A 17,325-nucleotide genomic window follows, 5' to 3' on the forward strand; every position below is an offset into this window, starting at 1 on the left:
AAAATTTAACAATAATTCAGTCTTGGGGCTGGGGATGTACCTTAGTTCTTAGAATGATGGTCTGGCATAAACCAGTCAAAAACATTTGTCTGTGGGCTGGAGAGATGGCTCAGTGGTTAAGAGCACTGACTGCTCTGCCAGAGGTCCTGAGTTCAATTCCCAGCAACCACATGGTGGCTCACAACCATCTGTAATGGGATCCGAGGCACACTTCTGGTGTGTCTGAAGACACCTGCAGTGTATGCGTGTATATATAAAAAATAAATAAATCTTTTAAAAAGTTTTTGTCTGTAATTATAGCACTCTGAACGTGGGAGCAAATGGACCAGAAATTCAAAGCTATCTTTCTGTAGGGGGTTTAAGGCCACCCTATCAATGTGCTGGGGCAGGGCCCTGGCAATACATAAATCTTTACATTTTTTTAAGAGTATTTAAGAAACTTTAGCTATAAAACTTGTTCAGTGAGCTGACTGTATAAATTTATTCTTTGAAATTTTTGGTTGGGTGAAGGTGGTTTGGAAAAAAAAAAAACCAAACATAGCTTTAATTTTAAGTAACAAAACCTTTTTAAGTTTACAGAGACAGATGTTTTGTAGTATAGTTTTTGACTGATGTAGTTAAAGCAATTAAGATAATAATAATTATTATTGTTCTTATGAAGCACATAGCTGGAATATATATTTCTCTCCAATTAGGTGGGTACGCACTTAAATTATCTAAAGAAGTAAGCCTTTTATGCTTTCTGTAAAAGTCTCCAAAGAAAGTGTTATCCTCTTACTTCTACAAAAAAAAAAAAGAAAAAAACAAATACTACAGTTACAGTAAGAAAGTAGCGTTCTCCCTGTTTCTGGAGCCTCCCACTATTGAGACTGATTTTTTCTGAGACAGGGTCTCTTTTGCCATAGGCTGAACCTGTGCTTTTATGAATAGCAAATGCTAACACCTAACTCCTTTTATTTTAGCATTTCCTCAGCTACACTATAAAGTAGGAAAAGGTTATTTTAGTCAATCTATCTTATTTACTGAGTTCTATTGCCCCAGGGGTGTACCCTGTATGACTACCCCTGTCTTTATACTGCATTTCACTGTACTTTCAGAGAGCTCTCAGTATATTGTAGAAAGGGGCTTAGAGTCTGTTACTAATTCTCCTGGTCAGTCAGAGTTTGCCAATTACTTCTGATTACTCTGCACCAATTATACTGTTTGAGTTTGCTTAGGGGTGGATACCCCAAGAAGATTCCTGAATTCATAGCCTCATTTAGAAATTTCTAGCTTTTGATTATCTGAGCTTATCACAATCTCCGGGGCATAAGGAAGACTTCCAAGTAGTGTCCAGATAAAGTTGTTTCCCTAAAAGCAGAAAGAATTCTCCTTAAAAAAAAAAAAAAAAAAAAAAAAAAAAAAAAAAAAAAAATTTTCTCAGGTAAAGACATCAAATGAACCATAATGCAGAAAGTCCCCAAGAGAGCAGCAGGCAGTCACCAAAACCTAAAAGTGAGAGACAGAACTACAGCCATAGCAGCTCAGCGCTCGGCACAGCCTGGATGGAACTGTGTCAAACAGCTGTGCTGGCTTCATGGCTTCCGTCATTTCCTATGACTGTGCCAGTGTATTGATTTGTGTGTACCTGCACGAGTGTCTGCACACAGGTAGGTGTAAGTACAGACCAATGCCAGAAGAGGGCATCAATCCCTGGGCTCTGAAGGTACAGGTATTTGTTGGACTCCAACTCGATAAATAGGTGCTGGGATCTGAACTTAGATCCTTGAGATTGAATAGCAAGTATTCTCCCTACTGAGACAAACTCAGCAGCCCACTAATAAAACATGTGTAACTACAAGTTAAGTCCAAACAAACAATCCTGTGTACAAATAAAATACATTTTAGAAGATATTTTCAAAAATATCTGGTCTAGGGAGATGGCTCAACAGGTAAAAGTATTTGCTGTGCAAGCATGAGTACCTGGGTTTGAGTCCCCAGCACCAACATAAAAAGCCAAGCACGGGGGCAGGTGAGATGGCTCAGCGGGTAAGAGCACTGACGGCTCTTCCGAAGGTCCTGAGTTCAAATCCCAGCAACCACATGGTGGCTCACAACCACCCAGAATGGAATCTGGCACCCTCTTCTGGTGTCTGAAGACAGCTACAGTGCACTTACTTAAAATAATAAATAAATAAAAATCTTTAAAAAAAAAAAAAAGCCAAGCACAGCTGATTGTACCTACAGCTGATAGCTCCTGCATTAGGAAATACATGGTGATTCATAAGAGCTGGCAGGCCAGCCAGCCTAGTTAAAACAATGTGCTTCTGGATCTGTGAGAGACCCTCTCCTCAGGGAACAGGTTATAGAGAAATAGAGGAAGATCCCCACCATGATGGACTCAGAAGAGCTACCTGGGTGCATCTGCTTACCTACACACTCAGGTAGACACAACCTACACATACCACACACCACACTCATTCACTAAATAAATAACTGGGCCAATCCAGATTTGTATTAAGTAATAATTTTCCATATTCACACTTTAATTGCAACATTAGAACACTCTACTTTTAAAGATAAATGACAAGCTTGCCATGGTGGCACATGTTTATAACCCTAACACTTAGAAGACAGAGGCAAGAGGATTGGGAGTTCAAGTCTGGCCTTGAGGTCAGCTTGAGCTATATGGGGCCTTGCCTCAAATGAACAAAATAAAATAAATAGTGATGATACCTAGGCAGGAGGATTGTTGTGAGTTTGAGGACAGCCTGGGGTTTAGAATGAGGCCTTTGCCAAAAAGAAAAAAAAAAAATCCTAAATTAGGGTACAAGCATTTGAGCCAAGAATTTGGTAGGCAAAGGCAGACAGATCTCTATGAGGCCGGCCTGGTCTAAATAGCTCCAGGCCAACTAGGGCTGCATCATGAGACCCTGTCTCAAAAAGAAACCCTAAATTAATTAATTAAAAGTTTAAAAATAACATTTAGAGCACTCTTGTTGGCCTCTATTCCCACCAGTTAACATACCTCCCTCTGGTGGACAAATGGAAACTGTGTGGCTAGAATGGGACCCTTTCTCTCTCTGTCTTTTCCCTCCTTTCCTTTGATCCAACTCAATAAGGTCTGTGCTATTTCTAAGAGACATTTTTAACTTTGTTTTTCAAAGAACCATCCAAGGAAGTTTCTATTTCAAGACAGGACTAATCGACATACGGTCACTGTCGGAGTAGGGACAAGAAAAGATGCTGAGAAGATTAGATATCATTAGATAGCATGAATGGCAGTAGTAAAATAAGCAGTAATCCCAAATGGTAAGTGAAAACACTTCACTGCAACAAATAAATCCTAACCATGAATACAGAACCTCAACAGCAGACTGAAAAGCACATCAGACTGTTGCATGACTATCGTTCATAAGTTTGTAAGTTTGCAAAATTCACTATCTACCCTCTGGCTCAGTCCTACAACTAAACTGGGGAAGCCCAGAGCAGAGTCAGTCAGAGTCCTAATGAGTCTGAGGGTCTCCAGAAGACAGAACACACCATAAAACCTCCATGAGAAACCAGTTGTAGCTTAACATCAGTTTGGACTAAATGCAGACATCACCGCAGTAGCCAAAATTATATTAGCTTAGAAGTTCAGAAAGACCGACTGCTAGGTCTATGCTATGGAGCTGTACAAAAAGCTAGGAGCAGTGAAAGAGAAAGGTGATTACTTGATCGATTTTTGGTCCCACCCCCAGGGTTCCCATAGTTGAAACCAATTCCAGTTCTGCTGAGTCTCAGTCTTAAGCTTTCCTTTCTCTCCCAAGGACTATCCACTTTTGGCACTCGCAGCTGTGCCCTCAAAGCTGACTTGGCTATAGTCATGCACTTGGTTGCTTAGAAAATACTACCTTTCTAGAGGTGGAAGAGCGCTTGAAAGTCATTTATTCCGTGGTTGGTGTGTGACTCAAAGGGATCAAAGGCTGGCACCATATGTAGGAAGAGCTGGGCTTGTTTTCAGGGAGAGGGAGGGGGAAATCCTTAACTTCCTCACAGTGCAGAGGATCTCTTGCGTTAACCCCTAACTTGTTCAGCTTCCATATGAACATTTCCAGTGGTGGAGAAATTTACCCCATCCACTTTACTCTTCAGAGTCCTGATAGAATGCTTTGTCCACCAGAATTATAAATTTAAAAAAATTTTTTTTCTTTTTTCATCTGGAGGAAATCTATGTACCCAAGGCTGGTCTCAAATTCTCAACCTTTTTATTTCAACATACCTGCGCGACCGTATCTTTAGACTACTGATCTTAAATGAAGTAGTAAAGTTTCCCCTGACATTGCTTAAAGCCTGGGTGACCTGGTAGCCATTGGGAAGCTGACGTAGGAGTGCCAGGAGTCTTAGGCTAGCCTGAGCTACATAGCAAATTCCAAGCTAAGCAAGTGTTGCATCGCAAGACCCCGTTCCACAGAACCAAAACAAAGATATAAAGGCAGCTACTCAGCAGTCACTTCTCCAGATTAAGCGTGTCCAGTTGCCTTTGTTTTCTCTCCTGTAGGTGACTTCCCAGCCTTCCCAGCTCACAGCCGATTTACAAACAAGACCACAGCGGGAACTGGGAAATCCGGGTACGTGTGCGCGCGCCAATTTGAGCGGTGCGTGAGCGGACGCAAGCTCTGAGCGCTGGCCAATAGGCGGGCGGGCGCCTCCCCCGGGTTTGCTGCGGACCAATCACAGTCCTCCCCTGGAAGGGGGTGGAGTCGTTTCAACGGACTCCGAGGTTCCGGGTGAGCACAGCAGAGGCGAGCCGCGTTAAGAGGGGCTGCTGACGGTGCTGCCGGTGCCACCTGAGGGAACGAGTCCGAGGTCACGGTGAGTCTGGGGAAGGAGTCCCGTTTTTACCCGAGCGGCCCTGGGAGGAACACGGCGGGGAGAGCGAACCGCCCTGGGCGCGCCAAGGCTACCTTCAGCATCTGCCACCTACCCAGGTTCTGTGCATTGATTATTTATTTACCTCAGGCCTGGGGCACAAAACAGAACGCCAGCGCTCAGGAATCTGGGGTCAGCAATACAGGCTGCAGATTTGTGAGGAAGCACTGAGGGTGGAAAGACTAGGTGGGGAACGCCACAGCAGAGATGGAAGGAATTGTCCTTTGATGTGGCTTTACACAGGGTGAGAAAGAATTTTACGAAGAGTCAGTGCAGTTGTAAAAAGCTTACGTTTGCGGGGAGTGGTTACTGGAAAAGAGGCTAACAACGCCGGTTTAAAAACAAATTAAAAGGAAAATATCTATTGGAGCCGTAGTGTAAGGAACCATGTTATGGTTGGTTGGTTGAGGGTTTCGTTTTGTTGTTTGTGAGACAGGTGTCGCTGTAGCCCAGCCTGACCTGGGCTGACCTGACTTCTACCTAGGCGCCTCCAGTGTCTATGCCCCCAAGCCCCGGCTCTGTGAAAACCCTTTATATTCATAAAATACATGATAACACATGGCTTTTATGCCAAAAGACTTTTTAATTTTTTATTTACTTTTCTTGTATATGAGTGTTTTCTGCATGTATGTATACACAGCACGGGTATGCCTGGTGCCCTCGGAGGCACAGGAAGGTGTTAGTGATGAGATGTCAGATGGATGTGGGGAATTGAATCTGGGTCCTCTGGAAGAGCTGCCTGTGCTCTTAACAGCTAAACCATCTCTCACCCGAGAAGACTTTGTATATACCAATTGTTATCATAGTCTGGTGGCTTCTTTGAGAGAAACTGCCTTTTTTTTCCCCTCGTTCTAATTTGATTAGCATGCCTTTCCACTGTGTTCTTATTTTATATAAAGATACAGTTTATAGTTGTAGGTAGTTTTATTGTAATTGATTGTCCAAAGACAACTTTGAGGAGACCGTTCTCTCCTACTGTGGATTGCTGGGATTGAATCAAGTTGTCAGGCCAGTGCAGCAAGAGCTTTAACCCACTGAGCTGTTTTTCCAGTCCCCTGTATTTACAAGAGTTTTGTTTTGGTTTACTGAAAATAGTCCTTCAGATTACTGTATAAAATAGCAATGCTTTGGCTGAACAAGTCATGGGGAGAAAGTCAGTGAGCAGCAGCCCTCCATGGCCTCTGCATCAGCTCCTGCCTCCAGGTTCCTGACATGTCTGAGTTCCTGGCCTGCCTTCTTCCTTCAGCAGTGTACTGTGATGTAGAAGTGTAAGCCAAATACTGCCCCCACCCACCCAACACACACAATGCTTCCCTCACCCCACCCCCAATAACAAGGCTTCATTAGGCTTAAAACGATAGAGGCTGAGCACATGGCTTAAATCCCAGCAGAGGTGAGCAAATCTTTAAGTTTGAGGTCAGCCTGGTCTACAAATTGAGTTCCAGGACAACTAGGGCTACAAAAAGAAACCCTATCTTAGAGAGACAGAGACAGAGAGACAGAGAGAGAGAGAGTGTGTTAAGATACAAAACACTGTAAATTAAGTTATTAAGTTATTTTGAGATTTTTCTCTGGTATGGAAGGGGAGTCAAAGGACCCGTTAATTTTATTTTTATGTTGTATTATGAATGTTTTGCATACATGCGTTTATGTGCACCACATGCATGCCTGTAGGGTCCCCTGGATCTGAGGTCATGGATGGTTATGAGACACCATGTGAGTGTTGGGGATCAAACCCAGGTCCTCTGCAAAAACAACAAATGCTCTTAATTAGTGACCCTGCTCCAGCACCCTCTTATTTTTATTTTATTTTTCTGTTTGAGACAGGATCTTATATGTACCCCTGGCTGGTCTGGAATTTGTCTTGTAGACCAGGCTGGTATAGAATTTTCAGTAGTCCTCCCCTTTTTTTTTGGGGGGGGGGTGTAGCTGAGGAGATATTTTTGTTTTGCATTTAATAATTAGATTTTTGTATATATGATCAATACATTTTTTATTTCATTATTATTATTATTGTGTGTGTGTGTCACAGTACAGCAAATATGGGAAGGTCAAAGGACAAGTTAACAAGAGTTATTTGTCTTCTCTCTCCCCTAACCAAGTGCTGGGATTATACTCATGCACCTTCTCACACCACTTTTTTTTACAATTTATTTATTTATTATAGCTCTCTCCGGCCCCACTCTCTCCAAAGATTGATTGATTGATTGATTGATTGATTGATTGATTATATGTAAGTACACTGTAGCTGTCTTCAGACGCACCACAAGAGAGCATCAGATCTCATTATGGATGGTTGTGAGCCACCATGTGGTTGCTGGGATTTGAACTCAGGCCCTCTGGCAGAGCAGTCAGTGCTCTTAACCTCTGAGCCATCTCTCAGCCCCCCTCACACCACGTTTTATGTGGTTTCTGAATTAAACTCAGGTCTGCAAAATATATATCAAGCATCTTAACAACTGGATTGTCTCCCTTTTTAAGCACACATAGGACATTCTGAGCAAGACTCAACAGTTTTAAAGGATATAAATAATATGTCAGAAACCAATAACACAGTCAGAAACCAATAAACAGGACTAGGCGTGATGGACTTTTAGTAGTATACAGGGTTGGGGGGCAGTTGTCACTGAGGCAGAAGAATACAGGACCAGATTTGTTTTTTTGTTGTTGTTTTTTTGTTTTGTTTTTTGTTTTTTGACAGGGTTTCCTCTGTGTAGCCCTGGCTGCCCTGGAATTCACTCTGTAGACCAGGCTGACCTCAAACTCAGAAATTCGCCTGGCTCTGCCTCCCAAGTGCTGGGATTAAAGGCGTGCACCACCATGCCTAGCCAAGCCCAACTCTTATAAAGTGAAAACATTTCATTGGGGCTGATTTACAGTTTCAGAGGTTCAGTCCATTATCCTGATGGCATCATCATGCAGGCCGACTTAGTGCTAGAAGAGCCGAGAATTCTACATCTTGATCCGAAGGCAGCAGTGGAAGAGTGTCTTCTGCAGGTAGCCAGGAGGAGACTGGAATTCCACACTAGATGGAGCTTAAGCATTGGAGACCTCAGAACCCACTCCCACAGTGACACACTTCCTTCAACAAAGCCACACCACCTAATAGTGCCATTTCCTGAGAACCAAGCATTCAAACACAAGAGCCTGTGGAGGCCAAAGCTATTCATACCACTACAGGGTGAGATGGTTAATATTGTCAACTGAAGTTTAGGCTATGGAATCATCTAGGAGACAGACTTCTGGGCCTGTCTGTAAGGACATACCTAGATTGACTTAGTTAAGGTGGGAAGAGTAACCATAAATATTGGTGGGATCAAACAGACAGTGGTCCCAGACTGAGTAAAAAGAAAAACGTGGCTGCCTGACTGAAGCAGGTGCAGGGTGACCAGCTGCCTCCTAGTCCTGCAGTCTTGCCAGCTCCACTACCCTGGACTGTATCCCCAGGTTATGAGCCAAAATAGACACTACCTTTTCCTGAGTCTCCTGTGTCATGGATTTTGCTGTAGCAAGGAGAAAACTGACTAATACAGAGGACCCCCACCCTGTGGCCCAGGCTGACCTCAGACCTAGAGTAATCCTCCTCCTTCAGTTTGCTTAGTGCTTTAGGTACACAAGTTCTCATACACTACTGGCCTCAAACTGTATAGTCATGGATGGCAGTGTGTTGCTGATCTTCCTGCCTCAGCCTCCCAATTGATGAGATTATTGTTGTGTCCTGCCCATGCCCAGCATAATATGTGCAATACTACCTAGTGACTGGTTTGCTCTGCAGCCCTCTCCTACCCCTCACATACATCTAGTAGTGCAGGGTCCTGCTCATACTAGGCAAATGTTCTTCCACTAAGTTATATCCCCAGCCCCTGAACTGAAGACAATTTACATTAAAAATGAAATAAGCTAAGGTAACTGGAACATTAGGGTTTGATTCAGAATATTCAAGCTGATGAATGGAACAAATCTGGAAGACTCAACAGATCCACATGTTTGAAAGTTAATTTATGGTACTATTAGAAGAGTGGAGTTTCCTTTCTTCTTCTTTTTTTTCTAAAATGGTGCTAGGACAGTTGGTTACTCATTTGTGTGTGTGTGGGGGGGGGTAAAGTTGGACTTTCTACCTCTTACTATACACAAAAAACAGTTACTGATAGCCAAAAGATTTAAGTAAAAAGAACAAAATTTTATTTTTTAGTTATTTTTATTTTATGTGTTTGGCCTTCATGTATGTCTATGTACCACATGCATGCCTGGCACCTGAGATTTTATGGGTGGTTGTGAGCTGCAACACGGGTGCTGGGAATCAAACCCAGGTCCTCTGGAAGAGCAACCAGTGGTTATAATCACTGGACCATCTCTCCAGCCCAAAAGTTATGTTTTTTTTTGTTTTTTTTTTAATGTAAAGAATATGTAGAAAAACAACTTTAAATGTGAGAGTATGGGAAAGATTTTAAATGGATTAACATTAAGAATATATTCATTAGCTGGACTTGACCCAGACTTCTAATCCCAACTACTTTGTAGGCTGAGGTAGGAAAATCACAAGTTTCTGGGCTTACTAGAATGAGTTCAAGGTCAGCCTGGGCAAAAGTTGAGGTAAAACTTATGAACGAGGCTCTCAGCTAGCACTGCAAAAAGAAAGGAAAATGTGTTTATCTAAACTGTAGCAAAGTAAGCTATAATGTGTGATTGCTATATCTGTAATGTACATCAAAATAGGATTCTATAGACGGCTGCTGGTTGAGTGGATATGTTTGTAGGTGTTACTTAGGTGAGAGAGACTTCTTAGAAAGATTAGAATACTAGAGCAAGATGGGCTGATTGACAGGGTGAGCTTCCTGAAGAATTAGGAGAATGCAGAGTCCATAATATATGGAAAGAATGCCAGTCACTTAAACCCTAGCTTACAAGTATCTCCAAATGTTGGCTGCTCTCTTCTTGCTCTCACAAAGCATATAGGCTGCACACAGCTCCTGTCTTCCCAGTCCTTCGCTGCCCAGGCACACTTGGATATATTTGTGAGCACAATTGGACCCAGACTCTCTTCTTATAACTTGATAATTTATTAATGGAAGCAGACATTCGTTTTAAACTTTTACAGTTACTATTTGTATGAGTAGACCAAAAGTTCATGCAGAAATGGAAAAGTCAGGCTCCCTTTGTCAAAGAGAGTAATAAGAATCTGTTCTTCATTAAATTGAAGCTGTGCTATAAACACTAGTCAGCATGGCTATTTCATGGTTGCTTCTTTTCTTTTTCAGTACACCTCAGTGTGGAACAGTGAACTGTTTCTGGTTCTATTCACTTGAGATCATGCAGAGAGCCTCACGCCTGAAGAAGGAACTGCACATGCTAGCCATCGAACCTCCCCCGGGCGTCACGTGCTGGCAGGAAAAGGACCAAGTGGCTGATTTGCGAGCTCGTAGGTAGCCCTATCGAAGACTGTCCTAATTTCACACGGTGATAGATATTAAAGTAGTGCATAGTAAGGTGAAAGGGCCCTGCCCTCTCTTCCTTAGTTGGGTTGCTTGGCGTTTCCTAGTTGACTTCTTATATCTTGTGCTGGTTTGTTTGTCTTTTTTTTTTTTAAAGATGTATTTATTTATTATCTACCCCTGCATGCCAGAAGAGGGCATCAGATCCCATCACAGATGGTTGTGAGCCACCATGTGGTTGCTGGAATTTGAACTCATGACCTCCAGAAGAACAGTTAGTGCTCTTAACCTCTGAGCCTTTGTACTAGGCTCCAGCCCTTGTACTGGGTTGTAATTAAGGTTGTCAGCTGGGTGTTGGTAGCACATGTCTATAATCCCGGGATTCTGGAGGCTGAGGCAAGAGAAAAAGGATTACTTCAAGTTTGAAACCAGCTAGATTACAGAGCGAGATCTTATCTCAATAAAGATTTTGTTAGGGGGTGAGCATGGGAGGGACAGGGACAATAAGATGTCTCTGTGAGTAGGGACACTTGTCACCAAGCCTAACTGGTTTAATCTCCAGTATCCACATGGTGGAAGGCACAAAGCAGCTCCTATAGGTTGTCCTCTGACCGCCACATACATGCCATAGCATGTGTGTACACATTCACAAACACAATAATTATAATTTTAAAAAGAAAAAAGACAGATTTCGGTAGTAGCTGTGCAGCAGTTTTTGAGGGCAGATGGGCAGACAAGAAACACTGCATGGAGACACAGTTAAAGCCTTAACAGAATTGCTGTCTTACACCCACTTCCTTTTTTCCCTTTTCTTTTGTTTGTTTAGATTTGATTCATGTTTGTGTATGAATACATGTACACATGTACAGGTGCCTAAAAGAGCCAGAAGAGGGCATCAAATCCTTTCGAGTTAGAAATCTAGGCAGTAGTTGTAAGCTATCTGGTATGGGTGTCAAGATTGAAACTCTGGTCCTTTGGAAGAACACTGAGCACTGAGCACCTCTCTAGCCCTTACACCTAGAACTACAGACATTATTAGGTTCATTTGATACAGTTTCTGTTGTTGTTTGCCTTTTGAGAAAGGGTCTCATGTAGCCTAGGTCTCATGTTGGCCTCAAAGTTTGAATATAACCTAGGATGACCTTGACTTTATAATTCACCTTTGGAGTATTAGGATTTCAACCTATGCCACCATGTTCATATACTGTTTCCTACTGAACTTAGGGTTTATATATGCTAGGTACATGCTTTACTGAGTTACATCCTCAACCCTTTGTATGGTGATTAAAATCATCTGGTTCTCTTAACTTTTCTTCCTTTCTTTTTTCAAGAAATACTAGGTGGAGCCAATACACCTTATGAGAAAGGTGTTTTCACCCTGGAAGTTATCATTCCTGAGAGGTGAGTATGAATTAGAGTCAGCTTATAATGTAAGGCACAGCCATTGAAAGACAGACAGTATACTATTTAGAGCATTAAATATAGCAGTTAAGAACCAGTGTTTTGATACTAGTTTTACCATAACTAGGAATGTGGTAAGTTGTTTTTGTCTCTTTGGAGTTCAGTTTTCTTCTCTAAAATAATAGATCACATTAGAACTGAGCCCTGCCCCTCCCCCAAAAAATGTGGTAAATATATATTTCATATAATATAAAATTGACCCTTATAGCCATTTGAGGTGTAAATTTCACATTATTGTGCTTTTTGTATGTTTGATTGGTTTTGGATTTGGATTTGGATTTTAGAGTCAGGATTTCTCTGTAGCTTTGGCTGTCCTAGAACTTATTCTGTAGACCAGGCTGGCCTCTAATCCAGAGATCCGCCTGCCTCTGCCTCCCAAGTGCTGGGATTAAAAGTGGTGCCACCACCATCTAGCATGTTGTGCAACTATCAATATTTTATCTCCAGAACTTTTTCATCTTCTCAAACTGTAACTTCATACACATTAAAAATCCACCCCCTCCCAGTGTTCCCTGATACCTACCCTTGGTTCTCTCCACCTTAGTGTGAGGCCCCTTCAGTCAAGTGTCTCGAAAGGCTCCAGTCAGATGAGTTTTGTAGCTCTAGTTTTGTGTAGAGTGAAGAGGGATGAAATGAGTGTCTTAACTATTAAAACTGGACATTTCTGTACCATGGTGGGGCCTGGACAAACTTGTTAAACCTGAATGAGTAGCTTAATAATTATGTCACATCAATTCTGAAAATAGACTGGAGCTTTGCAAAGTTTGTTTGTCACTGAAGAGATATGGTAACTAAATCCAATGTGTAAGTCTAGTTGGAGCCTGTTTGAAGAACACAGCTATAAAAATATTTGGAGACAAGAGCTGGAAAAATGGCTTAATGGCTGTTCTTACAGAGGATCTGAGTTCAGTTCCCAGCACCCACATGGCAGCTGGCAACTGCCTATAACCCCTTTCCAGGGGATCATACACACCTACTTCTGGCATCTGAGTACCAGGCATGTTAAGGGTATACAGGCACACATATGTGCAGGTAACCACACATAAAAAGTAAATAAATAAATTTCTTTTTTGTTTTTTGTTTTTTGAGACAGGGTTTCTCTGTGTAGCCCTGGCTCTCCTGGAACTCACTTTGTAGATGAGGCTGGCCTCGAATTTAGAAATCCACCTGCCTCTGCCTCTCGAGTGCTGGGATTAAAGGCATGTGCCATAGACCCTGGCGCAACAAGGGATTCTTTTTAAAAACGTTTCAAAAATATAATGGTATCTCAGTAGGACAGTGTTCTTATGCTGAAGAGATACTTGGAAGGGTTTAGAAGGTGGGGGGCAGGGGGATCTTAGTGTTTTTAGTACCATTATTTCAACTTTTGTTTTGTTTTGTTTTTGTTTTTTTTGAGACAGGGTTTCTCTGTATAGCCCTGGCTGTCCTGGAACTCACTTTGTAGACCAGGCTGGCCTCAAACTCAAAAATCCACCTGCCTCTGCCTCCCAAGTGCTGGGATTAAAGGTGTGCACCACCACGCCCGGCTATTTCAACTTTTTGATTGCTAGTAATTTTGATTGTTGGCATGTTTGGGGAAGATCTACCTTCCAAATGCTGTCTTTCCAACATTTTTCTAATCCATCCCCATAGGTATAATACTATTGTTATTTTAGATAGCTACTAGTGACCAAGAAATTACTTAAGTTGTAGAATGAGTCCCCACCCCTAACTGAGGCGCTGATAAAACTAATGACAGTTGATAGCTCTGTGGGATGAAGAGTCTGTTTTCTTTAAGGCCTCTCTTAGTTACCCATGCTCTGGTGCATGGCTCCATAAACTGTAAGGCTCAGTGTGGTGATGCATGCCTTTAATCAAGAAGCAGCACGAAGATAATTTTCTCCTCTCACACATTCACAGGTACCCATTTGAACCTCCACAGATCCGATTTCTGACTCCAATCTACCATCCAAACATTGATTCTAGTGGAAGGATTTGTCTAGATATTCTCAAATTGCCACCAAAGGTGAGTAAAGCTTAAAGAATTGACTCTGACATCTGTTTTCTTAGCATTGGAAAGGGGAAGCAAACTGGGCATGGCAGTCATGACTTTGTTCCCAGCACTCTGGGAGGTGAAGCTCTGTGAGTTCCAGGACAGCCAGAGGAACCCTGTCTCAACAAAGAAAGGAAGGAAGGAAAGAAATTAAGTGAAACATTAAAAAAAGAAAGGGGGGGAGGGAGGGAGGGGAAAGCAGGAGGATTAGGAATTAAAGGTCATCCTCATTGGCATAGCACGTTCAAGGCCGGCCTGAGTTACATAAAACTCAGTCTCAAACAGGCAAACAAAAAGTCCTTAGGTTATATACAATGTCACATTCTTTTTGATTTTTTGAGACAGTTTCACCTAGCCAAGGATGGCCTCCAACTCCTGGTCCTCCTACCTCTACCCTATAAGTGCTGAGATTACAGGCATAAGTCACCGTGCCTGACTCAACAATGTTACATTGTCACACAAAAGCCATTGTTCATTTGTATATAGGGTGCATGGAGACCATCCCTCAACATTGCCACTGTATTGACCTCTATTCAGCTGCTCATGGCGGAGCCCAATCCTGATGACCCACTAATGGCTGACATTGTACGTATCGCTAGCAGTAGCCTACTTTGTCTGTACTTTTAATATTCCAGGCTAGAGCTCATCATAGCAAATTAGTTTCTCTGTTTTAACTCTGACTTTATTTCAGTCTTCAGAATTTAAATATAACAAGATAGCTTTTCTCAAGAAAGCCAAGCAGTGGACAGAGGCTCATGCAAGACAGAAACAAAAGGTATGATCTTTGCTAATATTATCAGTTTGAGCATTATACCTATGGGGATGGGAGGGACTCGTGAGCTCTCATCCCTGACTGAGGCACTAATAAACTCTTCAGTTGGTAGCTCTGGGGGATGGGGAGTCACTTTTCTTTAAGGCCTCCCTTAGGTTAACATGCTCTGTTGACTCCACACCCATATGAGTATTATATGGGCAGTACAATTTGGTCTTGGTGGATTATATTTTAAAAAGAAAATTAAGGCCCAGTAAGGTGATGCACATCTTTAATAATCTCACTCAGGAGGCAGAAGAAGGTAGATTTCTAAGTTGGAGGCCAGCCTGATATATATAGTAGATCCATCCCAGTCAGAAAATTTTTTAATCAAAAATAAAAAGAGGACTTAATATTGGAGAAAGATAGGGGGTGGATCTGGGAGGAGGTAGGGAATGAAGTAAGGAATAAATGTCATCAAAATACATTGTATGAAATTCTCACAAAATTAATAAAATATAATATATACACACGTTTATACATATTACAATGTATGTCCTGGGACTGGAGAGAGAGCATAATGGTTAGGAGGGCATGCTCCTCTTTTCCTGACTCTAATTCAGCACCCAGCATTCCTGTCAGGAGGCTCACAACTGCCTCTCACTCCAGCTCTTAGGAACCTGACCCCCACTTCTCGATTCCACAGGTACCTACACTCCTGTGTACATACACACACACACACACACAATTACAAATAAAATATGTCTTTTTTAAAAAAAGAGTACAGATCTGTATCCCAGATTAAGCACTTAGATAAAAATAGAGTACATGTCTAAATAATATTTATTAAAACTTCTAAATCCATACTGTTCTTTAGAATGGCTAATTGGATTCTTTCTCCTGCTGTAGCCATCTAAAAATTATTCAGCAAAATGCTTAGCTGCTCATTTAACAGTTGTCATCCTCTGACGACACTAGAGGGCAGGCAGCGTCTGCTTGGTAGTTTTCTGTTCTTGTGAGTAGCAAGGAGAGAAGGAAGGTGATCAAGTTTTTCTGATTTTTTTTTTTTTTCCTTTTCAATATTGAGCCAGGGATTAGTTAAAAAATAATGAGAAGGTAGGCCTAGAGGGAAAGTTTTATTTTTTATGGGACCACATTCATAGAAAAAGAGGTGTTTAAGTTGATAGTGTTTTGTTTTCTTCTTGAGACGAGGGTTCTTTGGTTTTTGTTTGTTTGTTTGTTGAATTTACTATGTGCTGGCCTAAAACTCAGTAGTCCTCTTACCTTAGCTTCTTGATTATTGTTGTTGGTTTTTTGTTTGTTTCAATTTCTTTGAGACAGAGTTTGTCTGTGTAGCTGTGGTTGCCATGGAACTCAATCTGTAAACCAGGATGACCTTGAACTCAGAGATCTGCCTGCTTCTGCTCCTGAGTGCTAGGATTAAAGGAGTTTGTCACTACCGCCCGGCACCTTTTGATTGTTGTAGGCATACATCATTGTGCCTAGTTTTTTAAAATTTGACAAGGATACTTTTGAAAGAAACACATGCCCACTAAAATCTTAAAACAAAGAATATCTGGACGTAGCAGTACAGAGCTACTTTTTCCATTGACGATGTAGATGTTGTGCTTCACCCTCTCTCCTTTGCAGGCTGATGAAGAGGAGCTAGGCACCTCATCAGAAGTTGGTGACTCTGAAGAAAGCCATTCCACACAGAAAAGGAAGGCCGGGCCATTAGGAGGAATGGAAAAAAAGTTTTCCCCTGACGTTCAGAGAGTCTGTCCTGGTCCCTCTTAGTTACGGCAGTCTGTGTCAAGGTGGTCTCTTTTGCTTGCTTTGATGACAAATGTTTGTATCCTTACAAAAGACCTCATATGTTTACGAATTCTGCCATGCAGCGATTCTTTAAGGATAGTTTGTTTTATTTATCTTGTACATATGTATTTAGAAAACTTTTAAACTTGAAAAATAAATAATACTTAATGTTAAGTGTGTGTTTATATGAAATGTGTGTCTGGGAGTGAACTGCTTATAGTGCTATATGATCAGAATGTTAAAATATTTGGTCAACTTACCATCACTAGAGACACAATGTTTGAATACATAAAAAATAGTTGTTAAGAATCATTGCCCTAGGCTTTGGCGAGTGTGGTTTTTCAGAAGCCTTAAACTGGACTGAGGCAGTGCCCTTTGCCAGTGCTTTCACTCTGGGATTTATGTAGCTGGGAATTACTGCAGTGTAACTTTCATTTGTTCAACAGTCTCTTTTGTTGTATGTTGAGACAGAGAGTCGCTGTGTAGCCAAGGCTAACCTCAAATGCACAGAGGAGTGTATCTCTGCTTCCTAATACTGGGTTTACAAGCACATGCCACCATGCCAGGCCTGTGACAAATATTATTCTGCACAATTAGTTGCCAGACTTGAATCCTCTGTGACTTCATAATATACTTGTCTTATGGTGGGTTCGGGGTGTTACTTGGCCAGCACTTTATCCTCCCAGCCCTGTTATCCCGTTAAGTGACAGAGGTAACAGACTGGAGTATAAATCAGCTGATGTAGGAAAAGGGTACCTGTACTGTGTGAATATATAAGGAATATAAAGGAAATATAAAGGCTGGACCTGCCTAGACAGAGTCTCTATAATGTCTCTCTCTGTATCCCAATATTGCAGTGATGGATGGTTTTATACATAAGGTAATGCCACAGTAGGTAAAATGCACCTCTGAATAAGTTTGTGTTCTGCATCTGCTGTCAC

General features: G+C 41.7%; 1 protein-coding gene across 1 annotated transcript; it reads left to right on the plus strand.

Moving 5' to 3' along the window:
• The first annotated feature begins 4,728 nt into the window (after window positions 1-4,728).
• On the plus strand, window positions 4,729-16,558 carry Ube2t (ubiquitin conjugating enzyme E2 T). Its single transcript, XM_021168726.1, has 7 exons — window positions 4,729-4,836; window positions 10,152-10,312; window positions 11,657-11,726; window positions 13,686-13,791; window positions 14,305-14,403; window positions 14,510-14,593; window positions 16,220-16,558. The coding sequence occupies exons 2-7, from the start codon at window positions 10,204-10,206 to the stop codon at window positions 16,364-16,366; spliced, it is 615 nt and encodes a 204-aa protein (XP_021024385.1). The 5' UTR covers window positions 4,729-4,836; window positions 10,152-10,203; the 3' UTR covers window positions 16,367-16,558.
• Window positions 16,559-17,325: the final 767 nt, after the last annotated feature.

This window comes from Mus caroli, chromosome 1, assembly GCF_900094665.2.
Source record: "Mus caroli chromosome 1, CAROLI_EIJ_v1.1, whole genome shotgun sequence".
In the NCBI taxonomy this organism is placed as follows: Eukaryota; Metazoa; Chordata; class Mammalia; order Rodentia; family Muridae; genus Mus; species Mus caroli.

Bases quoted from the DNA above. Each gene is read 5' to 3' on its own strand.
- Ube2t (XM_021168726.1), top strand. From the start codon at position 10,204: ATGCAGAGAGCCTCACGCCTGAAGAAGGAACTGCACATGCTAGCCATC. The intron at 11,727-13,685 runs GTGAGTATGAAT...ACACATTCACAG, and splicing joins GAAGTTATCATTCCTGAGAG to GTACCCATTTGAACCTCCAC. The intron at 14,594-16,219 runs GTATGATCTTTG...TCTCCTTTGCAG, and splicing joins ATGCAAGACAGAAACAAAAG to GCTGATGAAGAGGAGCTAGG.